Raw genomic sequence first — 15,008 nt, 5'->3', positions numbered from 1 at the left:
ACCACTGAAGTTCAGCATGGATGGACAGTAAATGAAAAGCCATGGAGCCCTCTACCTCTGTATGGCTCCATACAGAGCCAGGAGCTTGGCTAGCTCCCTCTGTACGGATGCCAGCAAAGACAGTAGGATGCTGTCCTACGAACAACCTAGTAGTAAATGGTCTTTTTAAAAGTAAATAAATCTCTGTTAACAAGTGCTTCTGTCCGGTGATTTTTTTTCACTCTGTGCCACTTAGAAGTGTAGCAAACATTCTGGAACAGACCGGACTCCTCCTTCCTCTTCTGGGGGCCAGGTGGGTTATCGACTGCTGAGAACTTGTCATCCAACTAATGGCTTAGGGCAGTGGCGTGAGCCACTGACGCAGGGCAATTTCCTTCTTTGTGAGGTTTGAGGCGTCTCAAGGAGGTGTTGTCACAAGCTCTGAGACACTTTAGTTGCAGCACTTTGCAGAAGGAATCCTCGTGGTGCAGAATGAGGCTCTATGTCCCTGTACTGCCAGTCCATGTGCTCAGACCTTTCTGAGATGAAGTGCGAATTAGGGCCCAAGAGAGCTATAAGTAACTTTTTCTTCTTTTGGAGGTACTGGGATTTGAACTCAGGACCCTGAGCTTACAAAGCAGGCACTGTGCTACTTGGGTCATGACCCTACCCTGTTTTGCTTTAGCTATCAGTGGGATAGGGTCTCATGTGTATGCCTGGGTCTGTCTGGACCAAGATCTTCCTACTTATGCTTTCTGGGGAGCTGGGTGGGCAGGTACCCACTACTCTGCCCAGCCTTCTACTGATTGAGTATGCCTCTTTATACCCAGCCACAAAGTAACTTTTCTGACATATGGGCAGTGACCATCAGTATGGACAATGCTAGCCGAGCTCCTGGTCTGTCCTTCTAAAGAAAGTTGTGCAGACCGCCTCTTCAAAGGCTGCAGCCCCAGGGAGCCTCGAATTCCCTGCTTCTAGCTGGTGCCGATGGATCACTCCTGAAATCCTAGCTACTCAGGAGGATGAGATCTGAGCACCGTTCAAAGCCGGCCCAGGCAGCAAAGTCTTATTCTCTAGTTAACTACCAAAAAATCAGAAGCGGTGGCTCAAGTGGTAGAGCTCCAGCCTTGAGCAAAAAAGCTCAGGGACAGGCCCTGAGTTCAAGCCCCAGGACACCATATGTGTGTGTATGTATCTACGTATGTGGATGTATCTCCCAGCCTCCAGCGTTCAAGAGGGAAGACCGGGTGCCTGGTCCACAGACCAAGAACCCAGGTCTGTCTGGAAGTGGAGCCTGGAAGGACGCGGGAGGAGACTCAGAGCGGCGAGGAGCAAGCAGAGCAGGGCAGCATCAACAAAGGAGGCCGGCACAGGCCGCCTCCCGGGACTACCTGCCGTGGGCGAGGCAGCTTCTATCCGCATGGGCCGGCGCCGCGCCTCGGGCCGGGCCCGCCGAGTCTCACACCGGGAATGGAGCTACTCAGGAGGCTGAGGTCTGAGGACGGCCCGGCAGGCACGAGCCCCAAGCGGGGCTGGGCCTCCAGAGGTGGACGTTAGCCGCGAGCACGGACGTTCACCCAGCGCTCGGGCCCCGGGTTCAAGTCCCCGGAGCGGCGCACACGGACACACACCGTCCTCGCCGAGCGGCCGGACGCCCGCGGCGGGTTTACAGCCGCGTCGCGCGGCGCGTTACGAGGCGGACGCACCCCGCGCCCGGCCCGGCCCGGCCCGCCGCCCCCGGCCCCGCACTCACCCGGGGGCCACCACCTGGCCCGGCTGCGCGCACAGCTCCCGCACCACGCCGGCGCGCTCCGACTTGAGCCTGCGCTCGGCCCGCGCGGCGCGCACGCAGCCCCCGGAGGCCGCGCGGGCCGGGCCGGGCCCGGGGGGCTGCGCGGCGGCGGCGGCGGCCTCGCACACGGCCAGCACGGAGCCGATGCGCACGGCCGCGCCCGTCGCCACCCTCCACTCGAGCAGGCGCAGCGGTGCGGGGCCCGGGCAGCGCACCTCAGCCACGGCCGCCGCCGGGGCGCCCTCGGCGGGAGCGCGGGCGACGGGCGGCGCCTCCATCGCCGCCGAGACGCGCGGGCGAGCGGCGGCCGGCGAGCGCTCCGGGCGCGGCGCCCACCGCGGGCGGCGGCGACGCTGCTGGGCTTCCCGCTCGGACACCGGCTTCACCCGCCACTCTGTGCGCGCACACTTCCGGGAGGCGTGGTGACGTCACGGGGCGGGGCTGGAGACGTGCCTCCGCGCGTGGGCGTGCGTACGCGCCCCCGGGCCGCAGGTAAACACAGGGGCTCGCGCTCCGGCCGCCCCTGCAGGGCGGGGTGCAGCGTTGGAGCCGCCGAGAATCCTGGCGGGCGAGGCGGGGCGTCGTCGCGCTCACGCCGCGCACGGAGTTCTGACGTCTCGAGACTACTAGTCCCGGCAGGCACCGCGGGCCGCCGTCACCACTCCCGTCGTTCAGTGCGAGGCTGACGTACAAGACTACGGGTCGCGACAGGAGCCCCGGCGCGTCCCCGCCCTGGGCGCGCGTCCCCGCCCTGGGCGCGCGTCCCCGCCCTGGGCGCGCGTCCCCGCCCTGGGCGCGCGTCCCCGCCCTGGGCGCGCGTCCCCGCCCTGGGCGCGCGTCCCCGCCCTGGGCGCGCGTCCCCGCCCTGGGCGCGCGTCCCCGCCCTGGGCGCGCGTCAGCTCCACGACTGCCCGGCGCTCTGGCGTCCGGGAGTCCCGAGCTCTGGGGTCCCGGCCACGACCGGGCTTCCGCCCCGCACCTGGTCGTCCAGGAGCGCGGACAGCGCGGACCCCGGCGGCCTGCGCTCGTGCGTCCGCCGTCGGGTCTCACCTCAGGACGGGGGGCGGAGCGGGGGGGGGGGACTCGGCCGTCGGGTCTCACCTCAGGGCGGGGGGGGGGGACTCGGCCGTCGGGTCTCACCTCAGGACGGGGGGGGGGGACTCGGCCGTCGGGTCTCACCTCGGGGCGGGGGGGGGGACTCGGCCGTCGGGTCTCACCTCAGGACGGGTGGCGGGGCGGGGGGGGGGGGGACTCGGCCGTCGGGTCTCACCTCAGGGCGGGGGGGAGACTCGGCCGTCGGGTCTCACCTCAGGACGGGGGGCGGAGCGGGGGGGGGGGACTCGGCCGTCGGGTCTCACCTCAGGACGGGGGGGGGGGGGACTCGGCCGTCGGGTCTCACCTCAGGACGGGGGGGGGGACTCGGCCGTCGGGTCTCACCTGGGGGGGGGACTCGGCCGTCGGGTCTCACCTCGGGGCGGGGGGGGGGGGACTCGGCCGTCGAGTCTCACCTGGGGGGGGGGGAGGGCGGGCCAGGCCCGGGCCCTCCGAGCACCCAGACAGACCGGAGAAGAGACGGCCCCGCCCGGGCGCTCGGCGGACCCAGCGCCGCTCGCGGCCGCGTGCACAGGAGCCGGGCGGGACCCGCGACGGGACGGGCTGTGGGGAGGTCGCCGGGGCCCCTGCCTCCTCCGCCGCCGCCGCTGCCGCCTCTGCGGGGCAGCCGCGGCGTCGGGGGCAGCCGCGGCGTCGGGGCAGCCGCGGCGTCGGGGGCAGCCGCGGCCTCTGCGGGGCAGCCGCGGCGTCGGGGCAGCCGCCGCCTCTGCGGGGCAGCCGCGGCGTCGGGGCAGCCGCGGCGTCGGGGGCAGCCGCGGCCTCTGCGGGGCAGCCGCGGCGTCGGGGCAGCCGCCGCCTCTGCGGGGCAGCCGCGGCGTCGGGGCAGCCGCGGCGTCGGGGCAGCCGCGGCGTCGGGGCAGCCGCGGCGTCGGGGGCAGCCGCGGCGTCGGGGCAGCCGCGGCGTCGGGGCAGCCGCGGCGTCGGGGCAGCCGCGGCGTCGGGGCAGCCGCGGCGTCGGGGGCAGCCGCGGCGTCGGGGCAGCCGCGGCGTCGGGGGCAGCCGCGGCCTCTGCGGGGCAGCCGCGGCGTCGGGGCAGCCGCCGCCTCTGCGGGGCAGCCGCGGCGTCGGGGCAGCCGCGGCGTCGGGGCAGCCGCGGCGTCGGGGCAGCCGCGGCGTCGGGGGCAGCCGCGGCGTCGGGGCAGCCGCGGCGTCGGGGCAGCCGCGGCCTCTGCGGGGCAGCCGCGGCGTCGGGGCAGCCGCGGCGTCGGGGCAGCCGCGGCGTCGGGGCAGCCGCGGCCTCTGCGGGGCAGCCGCGGCCTCTGCGGGGCAGCCGCGGCGTCGGGGGCAGCCGCGGCGTCGGGCAGCCGCGGCGTGGGCCCAGCGCCCGATGAGGCCGCAGCGGCGCTGGCCTCTGAATTGGGACTTTTCGTAGTTTAGGAAACGCGCGGAGCCTGGGCCGCAGCTTGGGAATGTCAGTGTTTCTACAGAATGCAGTGGGCTGGAAAGACCAGCAGCACCGCACCCACTCACGCCGCAGGGTGGCGCTGCCCATCTCCGTCCTTTAGGCCGAGGCTCAGGTTCGGCTCCTGGACGGCCCAGGGCGAGTGTGCTCCCACTGAAAAACGTGCACGACTCACCAACTTGAAGGACGTTATAAATATCCAAATCACCTTGGCAGCAAAGTGATTCCCACCTCTGGTTGGGAGAGAAAGGTCAAGCTCTTGTCAATTCTAGGGTTTTGTGTGGGTGTGGGTGCCAGTCCTGGCGCTGGAACTTAGGGCCTGGGTGTTTGTGCTCAAGGCTAGCACTCTACCCCTTGAGCCACAGTTTCACGTCCTGCTTTTTTTTGGTGCTTACTTGGCGGTGAATCTCATAGATTTTGCTGCCTGGTTTGGCTTTGAACTGTGAGCTTCAGATCCTAGACTTCTGAGTAGCTAGGATTACAGGCATGAACCACCGGATGCCCAGTGTGAATTCTAGTTTTATTTACCCAGACTTTTGTCAAGCAGCAGAGGATTCTGCCCTTTTTTTCTTGCTGGATTGTGCTTTTTCTAGACTGAAAGTCTCCACCATATACTCTGATGAGCAGACATGTGTCAGTGCTATCAGGGCCAGAACTAAGGACTGAGAGGAAAGGACACAATGGTTGGGTTGGGAATATTATATGGAAAGGCCACATTTCTCAGGCTGTGCGTTTCATCTACATTTTGTGACTTCCGAAGGTCCTTGTCTCTTACACTAACATGTGACCTCAAGCTGTGAGGATACTTCTCTTACACCATGAAAACAGTTCTGAGTATTGAAGGCTAACACCTAAAACTACAAAATTTCTAGAAAAAAAATGAGAGGAAAAGCTTCATGACTTTAGACTTGGCAATGATTTGTTGGATCTGTATGACAACAAATGCAGGCAAATGAGATTTCATCAAGATTAAAAATTTCTGGGCTGGGAAGCGCTCAGTGGTAGAGCGCTTGTCTTGCATGCATGAGGACCTGTGTTCAATTCCTCAGCACCACATAAGCAGAATCTGGAACTGGTGCTATGGCTCAAGTAGTTGAGCGCCAGCCTTGAGCTGAAGAGCCCAGGCCCAGAGTTCAGACCCCACTACCGAAGAATAAAATAATAAAATTATTAAAAAATTCTGCACATCAAAGGATACAACCATAATTCCAGCTACTTAGGACATGGAAGCAGAAAATCACTGTTAAAAGCCAGCCCAGGGAAAGTTAGCAGCAGAGTTGAATTCAACTAAAAGCAGAACTAAAGGTGGAATGCTTGCCTAGCAATTGCTAGGTTGGAAGTTCAATTTAGTATGAGGGAAAAAAAGTAATCAACTGAAAATTCAGCCTGCAGAATGAGAAAAATACTTGTAGTTTGTGTGATTAAGGAGTCAATATCCAAGATATTTACTGCTTGGGGCAATTAACCCATTTTCAAATAGACAACATAAGTCATTTAATACTAGGAAACAGAAAATATCTGAACAATAGAGAAGTATATATTTATACCACTTCATACCCCTTAGGCTACTATCAAGAAAATAAGAGCTAGGTGCCAGTGGCTTGTGCCTGTAATCTTAGCTACTCAGGAGGCTAAGATCTGAGGATTGTTGTTCAAAGGCAGCCCAGCCAGAGAAGTTCCCATGAAACTCATCTCCACTTAGCCACTCAAAAACCAGAAGTGGCACTGGGGCTAATGTGGTAGAGCGCTAGTTTTGAGCATAAAGAGGCTCAAGCCCTGAGTTCAAGCCCCACAACCAACAATAACAAAAAAGAAAAGAAAAAAGGTGTTGCTGGCTCACACTGATAATCCTAGCTACTCAGGAAGTTGAGTCTGAGGATATCACAATTCAAAGCCCTCCAGGGCAGAAAAATCCCCATGATGCCATCTCCGAAATTGCCAACAAAAAGCGGGCTGGTGGTAGGTCTTGAGCAGAAGTTGCCATTTTGGGAAAAAAGAATCCAGCATCTTGCAGTACAGCACTGAACTCTACATCCTTAGCATTGTAGTACTGGTGGATACCCAGGGTCTAGTGTAATTTCATAGTGTGTGTTGGAGAGTAGGTGGTATTGATTTAGTCTACCTATTTTTCTTTTTACTGTAGGTTCATGAATTTCATCAGTTCTTGAAAATCCTCAAGTATTATTTCTTCAAATAGTTCTTTCTTCTTTTCAATCTTTCTGGAACTCTGTAGGTTGGTTGTTACACTACCTAAGTCTCTAACTTATCCCTTTTAATCTTTTACATATTTTCTCTATTTCTTTTCTTTTCTTTATTTTTTTGCTGGTCATGGGGCCTGAACTCAGGGCCTGGGTGCTGTCCCTCAGCTCTTCAGCTCAAGACTAGTGCTCTACCACTTGAGCCACAGTGCCACTTCTGGCTTTTTCTGCCTATGTGGTACTGAGGAATTGAACCCAGGGCCTCAGGCTTGCAAGGCAAGCACTCTACCACGAAGCCACCTTCCCAGCCCTATTTTTCTCTTTTTTGGGGGGGAGGAGAGGGTCCAGTAGTGGGGCCTGAACTCTGGGCCTGGGCACTGTCCCTAAGCTCTTCAGCTCAAGGCTAGCGCTCTACCACTTGAGTCACAGCGCCACTTCCGGCTTTTTTCTTTTTGCTTATGTGGTGCTGAGGAATCGAATCCAGGGCCTCATGCGTGCAAGGCAAGCGCTCTACCACGAAGCCACCTTCCCAGCCCTATTTTCTCTATTTCTTTACAAGCAATCTGGACAGTTCCTTCAGGTCCATTGCTGTGTGTTAGGCTTTCTTCATCTATGTAATCTGATATCTGGTCTTTTGAATTTCATTTCAACAATTTTATTTTTCACTTAGAAACATCCTGTTTGAATAGTTAAAAATATGCCTGTTTCTTGCTGCTTGCCTTGGTAATTTTTTTCCCTGCAATCATTCACATTTAGGTTTCCAAGTTCTGAATCATAGGTGTTTGTGTGGTCTTTATCTGTTTTTTTCCACTGACTCTTACGGGTTGTATTACCTTTCTCTGTCATGCTCTTTAGTGTGTGCTTGGTTGATACTAATCTTTAGGAACCTAATGGCATTTGCTGCTGAGAATAGCCAGGTGTCACATGAAGCACCTTTCCCTTTCTTAAAAAAAAGTTACTTTATTGTTTTAGAGGTGATATACAGCAGGGCTACCTTTACATATGTCAGGTAATAAGTACATTTTCTTCCTTTTTCGTAGTATCATCTGTTCCCTCATTCTCTCCTATTCCCCCCTCCCATTTCCACCCGTGAGTTGTGCGATTCACTTTCATCCATGTCCAGTGCAGCCAGTGGGATCCAGTGCTGCACATTTTCACCTGTTTTCCACTGATTCTGTGCCTTCTCCCAACCTTCCCTCAGATATGCATGTGTATACATCATATATGAGGTAAAGAATACAGAAAATGAAAAGACAAATTAAGAAAGGTCCTTTGTTTCCTTATCTTTCAGTATGTATATTTTATATACATATGAAGAGGCACTGGTATTACAACTTGGTAACCTTTTGTTCTCACTGTATGTGAGTGTCTAGAATCTTGTATAATTTGTCATATCCTGTTGCATTTTAAATCTAACTTCTGTATATCAGGGAGAATGTGCCATTTGTCTCTCTGGTCTTGGCTTAGCTCACTTAATATGATTTGTTCTATCTAATTCTATCCATTTCCCTGCTTTATTTATTTATTTTGCCAATACTAAACTCATTCCTTGAGCTCAGGGCCTGGGCACTGTCCCAGAGTTTCTTTTGCTCAAGGCTAGCACTCTACCACTTGAGTCATAGCACCACTGCTGGTTTTTTCTGTTTATGTGGTACTGAGGAATCAAACCCAGGGCTTTATGCATGCAAGGCAGGACTCTACTACTAAGCCACATTCCCAGCCGACATTTTTTTTATTCTTCAGTTATATAATGAGATTTTTTATTGTAAATATACTGTACAGAGGGGTCACAGTTCCATGAGCAAGGTAATGAGTACATTTCCTATCAAGCATTGTTATCCCCTCCTTTGTTTTTCCCCTACTATCTCTTCCCTCCCCAACGTCTCCCTTCCTCCCAAGTTGTAAAGTTTTTTTTTTTGTTTTGTTTTGCTTATGTGGTGCTGAGGAATCGAACCCAGGGCCTCAGGCATGCAAGGCAAGCGCTCTACCACTGAGCCACCTTCCCAGCCCGTAAAGTTTGTTTTCAACATAGTGCCTTGTATGGAATGACATTATTTTATCCTTTCTAATGGCTGTGTAATATTCCATTGTATATAGGTAGTGCGTATTTTGGGTCCGTTCATCTATTGTGGGGCGTCTGGGTTGTGTCCATACCTTGGCTATTGTGAGTAGCACGGCAATGAACATGGGTGTGCAGGCGTCCTTTTCATATCCTGGTTCATGATGCTCAGGGTAGATGTAGTGCAATGGCTGGGTCGTAGGGAAGGTCTGTTTAGTTTTTGAGGAACCTCCAGACTGCTTTCCAGAGTGGTTGTATTAGTGTACATTCCCACCAGCAGTGCAGTAGGGGGTTGTTTTGATTTACATTTCCTTTATGGCCAGGAATGATGAACATTTCCTCATGTGTTTCTTTGCCATTCTTACCCCCTCTTCTGAGAAGTCTCTCCTTAGCTCCCTTGCCCATCTAGTGATTGGTTTATTAGGTTTGGGAGGGGTTGGTTTCTTGAGCTCAGGTCTGATGTATTGCTGGCAAAGAGCTTTTCCAAGTTGTTTGGCTGTCTTTGTAGTGTAGTACCTGTGTCCTTAGCTGTGCAGAAACTATTTTCATGTGGTCCCATTTGTTGGGTCTCTCTCCTATCTGTTGTACCCCTGGGACTCTATTCAGGAAGTCCCTGCCTGTACCTGTAAGTTCTTTTGTCTCTTCTACTCTGTCTTGCAGTAGTTTCAGAGTTTTAGATCTGATGTTGAGGTCTTTGATCCACTTTGAATTGGTGTTAGGCATGGTGACAAGCAGGGATCCACTTTGAGTTTTTTGCATGTGACTTCCCAGTTTTGCCAACACCAATAGTTGAAAAAGCTATGTTTTTTCCACTGTATGTCTTTGGCTTCTTTGTCAAATATCAGATGACTATAAGTATGCGGTTTTATTTCTGCATCTTCTAATCTGGTCCATTGATCTTCAGGTCTATTTTTGTGCCAATACCAAGCTGTTTTTGTTATTATGGCTCTTTAGTAGAGCTTGAAATCTGGTATTGTGATACTATCTGCATTGCTTCTTTTCCCTAGAATTGCTTTGGCTATTCTAGGTCTTTTATTGTTCCATATGAATTTTTGGATTGTTTTCTCTATCTCAGTAAAGAATATATTCGGAATTTTGATGGGGGTTGCATTGAATTTGTATATCATTTTTTACAGTATGGCCATTTTTTTTTTTATTTTTTTGGGTCCGGTCATGGGGCCTGAACTCTGGGCCTGGGCACTGTCCCTCAGCTCTTCAGCTCAAGGCTAGTGCTCTACCACTTGAGCCACAGCTCCACTTCCGGCTTTTTTCTTTTTGCTTATGTGGTGCTGAGGAATCGAACCCAGGGCCTCAGGCATGCGAGGCAAGCACTCTACCACTGAGCCACCTTCCCAGCCCCCATTTTATTTTTTTTAGTATGGCCATTTTCACAATATTTATACTACCTATCCATGAACATGGAAGGTCTTTCCATTTCCTGGTGTCCTCTTTGATTTCTTTCTTTAGGTTTTTATAGTTTTCACTAAGTAGATCTTTTACATCTTTGGTTAGGTTAATTCCTAGGTGGGTTTTTTTTTGAGGCTATTGCAAATGGGGTTGTTTTCATGATTTCCCTTTCTGCTTGTACATTGTTGGCATACAGAAAGGCTGCTGATTTTTGTGGGTTAATTATGTATCCTGCTACTTTGCCGAAGTGGTTTATTAGTTCTATGAGTTTGGGAGTGGAGTTTTTTGGATCCTTCAGGTATAAGATCATGTTATCTGTGAATAAGGTTAGTTTAATTTCTTTTCCCCCCTATGTGGATCCCTTTAATGTCCCTTTCTTGCCTTATTGCTCTGGTTAAGAATTCCAGAACTATATTGAAAAGAAGTGGAGAGAATGGGCATCCTTGCTTTGTTCCTGATTTTAGAGAAAGTGGTTTAACTGTTTCCCCTGTTAGTATGATATTGGCTGTTGGTCTGTTGTATATAGCTTTTATTGTTTTAAGGAATGTTACTTCTATTCCTAGTTTCTCCAGAGATTTTAACATGAATTGGTATTGTATTTTGTCAAAGGTTTTTCCTGAATCTTTGAGATGATCATGTGTTCTTGACCTTGGCTCTGATGACGTGGTGAATTACATTTATTGATCTGCATATGTTAAACTTGCCTTGCATCTGTGGGATGAAGCCCACTTGGTCATAATGTATGACTTTTTAAATTTGTTTCTGGATTCTGTTGGCTAATATTTTATTGAGGAACTTTGCATCTGTGTTCATCAGAGAAATTGGTCTGTAGTTTCTCTTTTTTTTTGTTGGATCCTTACCTAGTTTTTGGATGAGTGTGATGTTGGCTTCATAGAACGAATTTGGGATTTCTCCCTCACCTTCTAGTTCATGGAAAAGCTTGAGTAGCGTTGGTATTAGTTCCTCTTTGAAGATCTTATAGAATTCAGCATTGAATCCATCTGGGCCTGGGCTTTTCCTTGTTGGAAGACTGCTGATTACTTCCTTTATCTGGTATGTTATTGGTTTGTTTAGTTGGTTTATATCTTCTTTTTTCAGTTTAGGCAGTTTGTAAGTTTCTAGAAATTCATCCATTTCTGCTAGGTTTTCCTTCTTTAGTGAGTATAGGTTTTAAAAGCAGTTTTTTAAATAATCATTTTGATGTTTTGGATCCCTTCTATTCCTTGTCAATAATTTATCATGAATAGGAGTTGAGTTTTGTCAATTCTACATTCATAAACCAAATAATTTTCATTTGTTAAAATAACCTGTATCATCTTGCATGAATAAATTTGAATTGGTCAAGGCTTATAATATTTCTTATATGCTGTTAGACTGATTTGTTAATACTAAGGGGTTTGGGGCTTATGTTCTTAAGAGATATTGATGTTTTGGTATCAGGTGATATTAGCCTCAAAGGTGAGATCAGAAGTATTACCTCTTCCTTTTTCTGAAATAGTTGGGTAATATATTTTTAAAAATATCTGATAGTGGGGCTGGGAAGGTGGCTTCTGGTAGAGTGCTTGCCTTGCATGCATGAGGCTCTGGGTTCGATTCCTCAGCACCACATAAGCAGAAAAAGCTGTAAGTGGTGCTGTGGCTCAAGTGGTAGAGTACTAGCCTTGAGCTGAAGAGCTGAGGGACAGCACTTAGGCCCAGATTCAGACCCCACGACTGACCAAAACAAACAAACAAACAAACAAACAAAAAAACCTGATAGAATTTACAATTGAAGCCACCTAGGACTGAACTTTATGGTTTATTCAGATTCTCTATTTCTCCTTGAGTGACTTTTGATTATTTTTGTCTTCCTAGGAATTTTCCTATTCTATCTTCATTTTTTTAAGGTGGTTTGAAATATTCCCGCAAAGCCTTTATTTCCAGTCGAGGCGACAGCAATGTCCCTTCTCCACACTTTCCCACTTTCTTTATTTCCATCTCTTTTCTTGGGCTGTCTCAGGGCCTCTTGACCACAGCACCAATGACGTTTGGGCTGGATGATCCTTTGTCCTGGTGCATTGTGGACTAGCTGACTTGCGCATAGGTTTCTTGGTGGGAGATGTTTAAATCCAAGCTGTGGAGAGCATGGTGAGGACGCAGGGCTGACAGAGGAATGGGGAGCTGAAGCCCAGTCAGGCAGAGCAGTTTCAGTACTCCTGACCTGAACCGAGGGTGGACATGGCCTCTAGGCTATCCTGAGATGCTCTGGGGCTTCATCCACCTGCGTGTCTCGGCAGCACGGGGACCATGCAGCAGACACAGCTCCAGCCTCGTTCTCCAGTATCACTTCTGTCTCTCATACAGCATGTTCTGTGTGATGCAGACAGACAAGGAGGATGGATCAGGGCAGGATGATGTACCAAAATGCAGCAGACCCAAGGGTCATGGGGGCCCTGGGGCCCTGGGCCAGCATCCTCAATGTGTATGCATGGGGTCTAAGGTCATGGGGGCCCTGGGGACCTGGGCTAGCATCTTCAGTGTGTGTGCATGGGATCTAAGGGTCGTGGGGGACCTGAGGACCTGGGCTAGCATCCGCCTCACTGTTCCAATGCCCTCCTAGAAGACAACTTTGTTTTCCTATATCCACACCTGTAGCTGTGTGTGGCTAAGGCTGCATCTCAGCTGGAAAATTAACACTTGAATCCTAAATAATAATAATTATTGTTTCTGGTTATTTTGAATCTGCTGACAAAGACCTTTACAAAATAATTGCACTGATCAATCCCCTGTGAGGCGCCGGGGAAGACTCTTGAGTTGGTGTGTGATGAGAACATTAGTGGGAATTCTCAGTGGTACTCTGTTTGGTAAGTGTAATTGTAAGGAATATATCGTGTTAAAGTGCCTGACGTAGTGTCTTATAATAACACATGGCTTCCATCAAGAAGCAGATGTTTCTTACTCCCTAGAATAAGACATCATAGTTTAACCACCCTGCCAGCTCCACTCAGGGCAGGAGTTGAGGGCTGCACACGTTTTCCAGCTGTGTCATTGCAGCCCAAGCATTCTGGGAAAAATGGCCACAAAAAGAAACAACTTGTTAAATATTAGGAAAGAGGTCCTAGGTAAACATTGTGACACACACACACACACACACACACACACACACACACACACACACACAGGCACGCACGCACACATGAACAATTAGTTCTACACTCCGATATGGAGAAAAAGCTCTCACTGGGGTTCAGGCCACTTAATTTCATGGCCAAGAAGGCATGGACCATGATTTCTGTCTCTATTTTTTCGTGGTACTGAGATCTGAACTCAAACTTCTAACAGAAGCTATCTACTATTTGACCCATATCCCCAGACCTCTCTGTTGAAAGCCTTTCACAATGTCACTTTTTATTGGTACTGGGGATTTGAACTTGGCGCCTCAATCTTGCTCAGCTTGCTTGTCCAGCGGACACTCTCCCTCTTGATCCATAACTTTAGCTCTCTTTTTTGCTGGTTATTTTGGAGACAGTGTCTGGCAGACTTTTCTGCCTAGGCTGGCCTTGAAGCTTGATCCTCTCATCTCAGTCTTCTGAGTAGCTAGGGATCGTAGCCACTGGTATTGTCCACAATTTATTTAAACAATTAAATAGAACTTATTCTATCTAATTTACCCTCCTCAAGATACAATTCATTTGACTTCAACATCCACAGAGCTGTGCAGTCATCACCCTTGTCTAATTCTGAAATCATCCCAGGGAAGCCAGGGATCCTGGCTGCAATTTGCTACTTGGTGTGATGCAAGAAGTGACCACTAGATGGAGACATTTCTCCACAGCCCTGTGAGACCGGTGGACTAGGGGGCTCGGCCTTAAGATCTTACAACCAGAAAAGCATGCTTCACCATGGCAAGTGTCCTGAAAAGCCGCCAAACAGGCTCCCCTGAGCCTGAGCTCCAGAGCGGCATTCTAGGCAGCATATAAACCACCAGCTTTTATTCCACCACGTTTCTCTTGGCTCACCAATTGTATAGTTGAAGGTGTAGTAGGAAGATGGAAAGCCCATCAAGCCCGAATATGTTCTACCCAAAAAGACTGGGCTTGAAACTAAGAAAAACGTGTGAGTGTGGCAGTGTGGAGTGGGGTGGGAGCAGAGGTCCCAGAACTCAGAACCTGTTTCTGGAATTCCATTTCAGAAGCAAGCAGACACTGGTGTCTCACATGATGCTCAGGCATGCTTCCCTGCCAATCAGGGTGTAAAGGTTGACCTCATTTGCTCTTCTCATAGGCCTCTGAGGCAGGAGGCTTCAATTTATTTTATACCATCAGATAACCATGTGGGGAAGGTCCTCTCTTGGTAATCTGGAACTTCACGCACACAATGAACCCAGGAAGCTTATGGAAGTAGGGAGCCACACCTGTGTGCTTAGAGTTTTAGTATCACCAGAGCCAGTGGGCATGGAAAAGCCATCACCAGGAGCTCCCGGCCACACATGGCTACTCTCTGGTGAAGCCTGGAAGTCTGTATTCTCCATCTTCTCTCTTCTGAGATACCTGCAGGGTGGGAGGGGTGGGAAGAGTCTCCCATCTTCTGCAGGGGCCTCCCTTCTCCAGGAAATCTGTGTGCACACACGCGTGCATACATGTGCATGTGTGTGTGCACACAGCTGGTCACATGAGAGTAATCAGCATAACTGGTTACTAGCTTTGAATTGGAGTCTTCTAAGTGTAAGATTTCTTTTGAATTTGTTACATTTTCTCAGAATTATTCTTACCCCAGGAAGACAGTCGCACCTGTCTGCAGAACCCCTCCCCCACAGCTGCCTCTGCTCCCGGGACAGCCCCTCGGCATGCAGGTTGCAGGTTCGGGGTGGAGTTCCCATACTGGCCGTCATCTTCGTGTGGACAAGCTATGGCGTGCTGCAGTCACATCAAGGGGCGTTGGGCCTATTATTAAGCATCTGTTTAAAGTGCTGGGGCGGGCATGGAAGCATTTTAGGAACATTGGTTGAGGAACTGGATGAGTGGATAAATTAGATAAATGTAGCACCTGGCCTTAGAGACTCATTGAGCCAATGGCTGT

The 15,008-nt window shown here is 51.3% G+C and overlaps 1 protein-coding gene across 6 annotated transcripts in view; it reads right to left on the bottom strand.

The window, feature by feature from the left end:
• Positions 1-2,154, bottom strand: part of Ctdp1 (CTD phosphatase subunit 1) — a 56,786-nt gene extending 54,632 nt beyond the window's left edge. For 5 of the 6 annotated variants that reach the window (XR_006145581.1, XM_042668323.1, XM_042668326.1 and 2 more), the window contains exon 1: positions 1,733-2,154. Coding sequence is in view for 4 of the 6 variants with exons in the window: in XM_042668323.1 (XP_042524257.1) it covers positions 1,733-2,049 (317 nt within the window). In the remaining 2 variants the exon portion in view is untranslated. The remainder of the gene's footprint in view (positions 1-1,732) is intronic. The other variant, XM_042668328.1, reaches the window with a different exon arrangement.
• Positions 2,155-15,008: the final 12,854 nt, after the last annotated feature.

This window comes from Dipodomys spectabilis, unplaced genomic scaffold (assembly GCF_019054845.1).
Source record: "Dipodomys spectabilis isolate Male_0828 unplaced genomic scaffold, ASM1905484v1 ptg000432l, whole genome shotgun sequence".
Lineage (NCBI taxonomy): Eukaryota > Metazoa > Chordata > Mammalia > Rodentia > Heteromyidae > Dipodomys > Dipodomys spectabilis.
The sequence above is the reverse complement of the archived record's forward strand: the minus strand, read 5'-3'. Positions and strand labels throughout refer to the sequence as shown.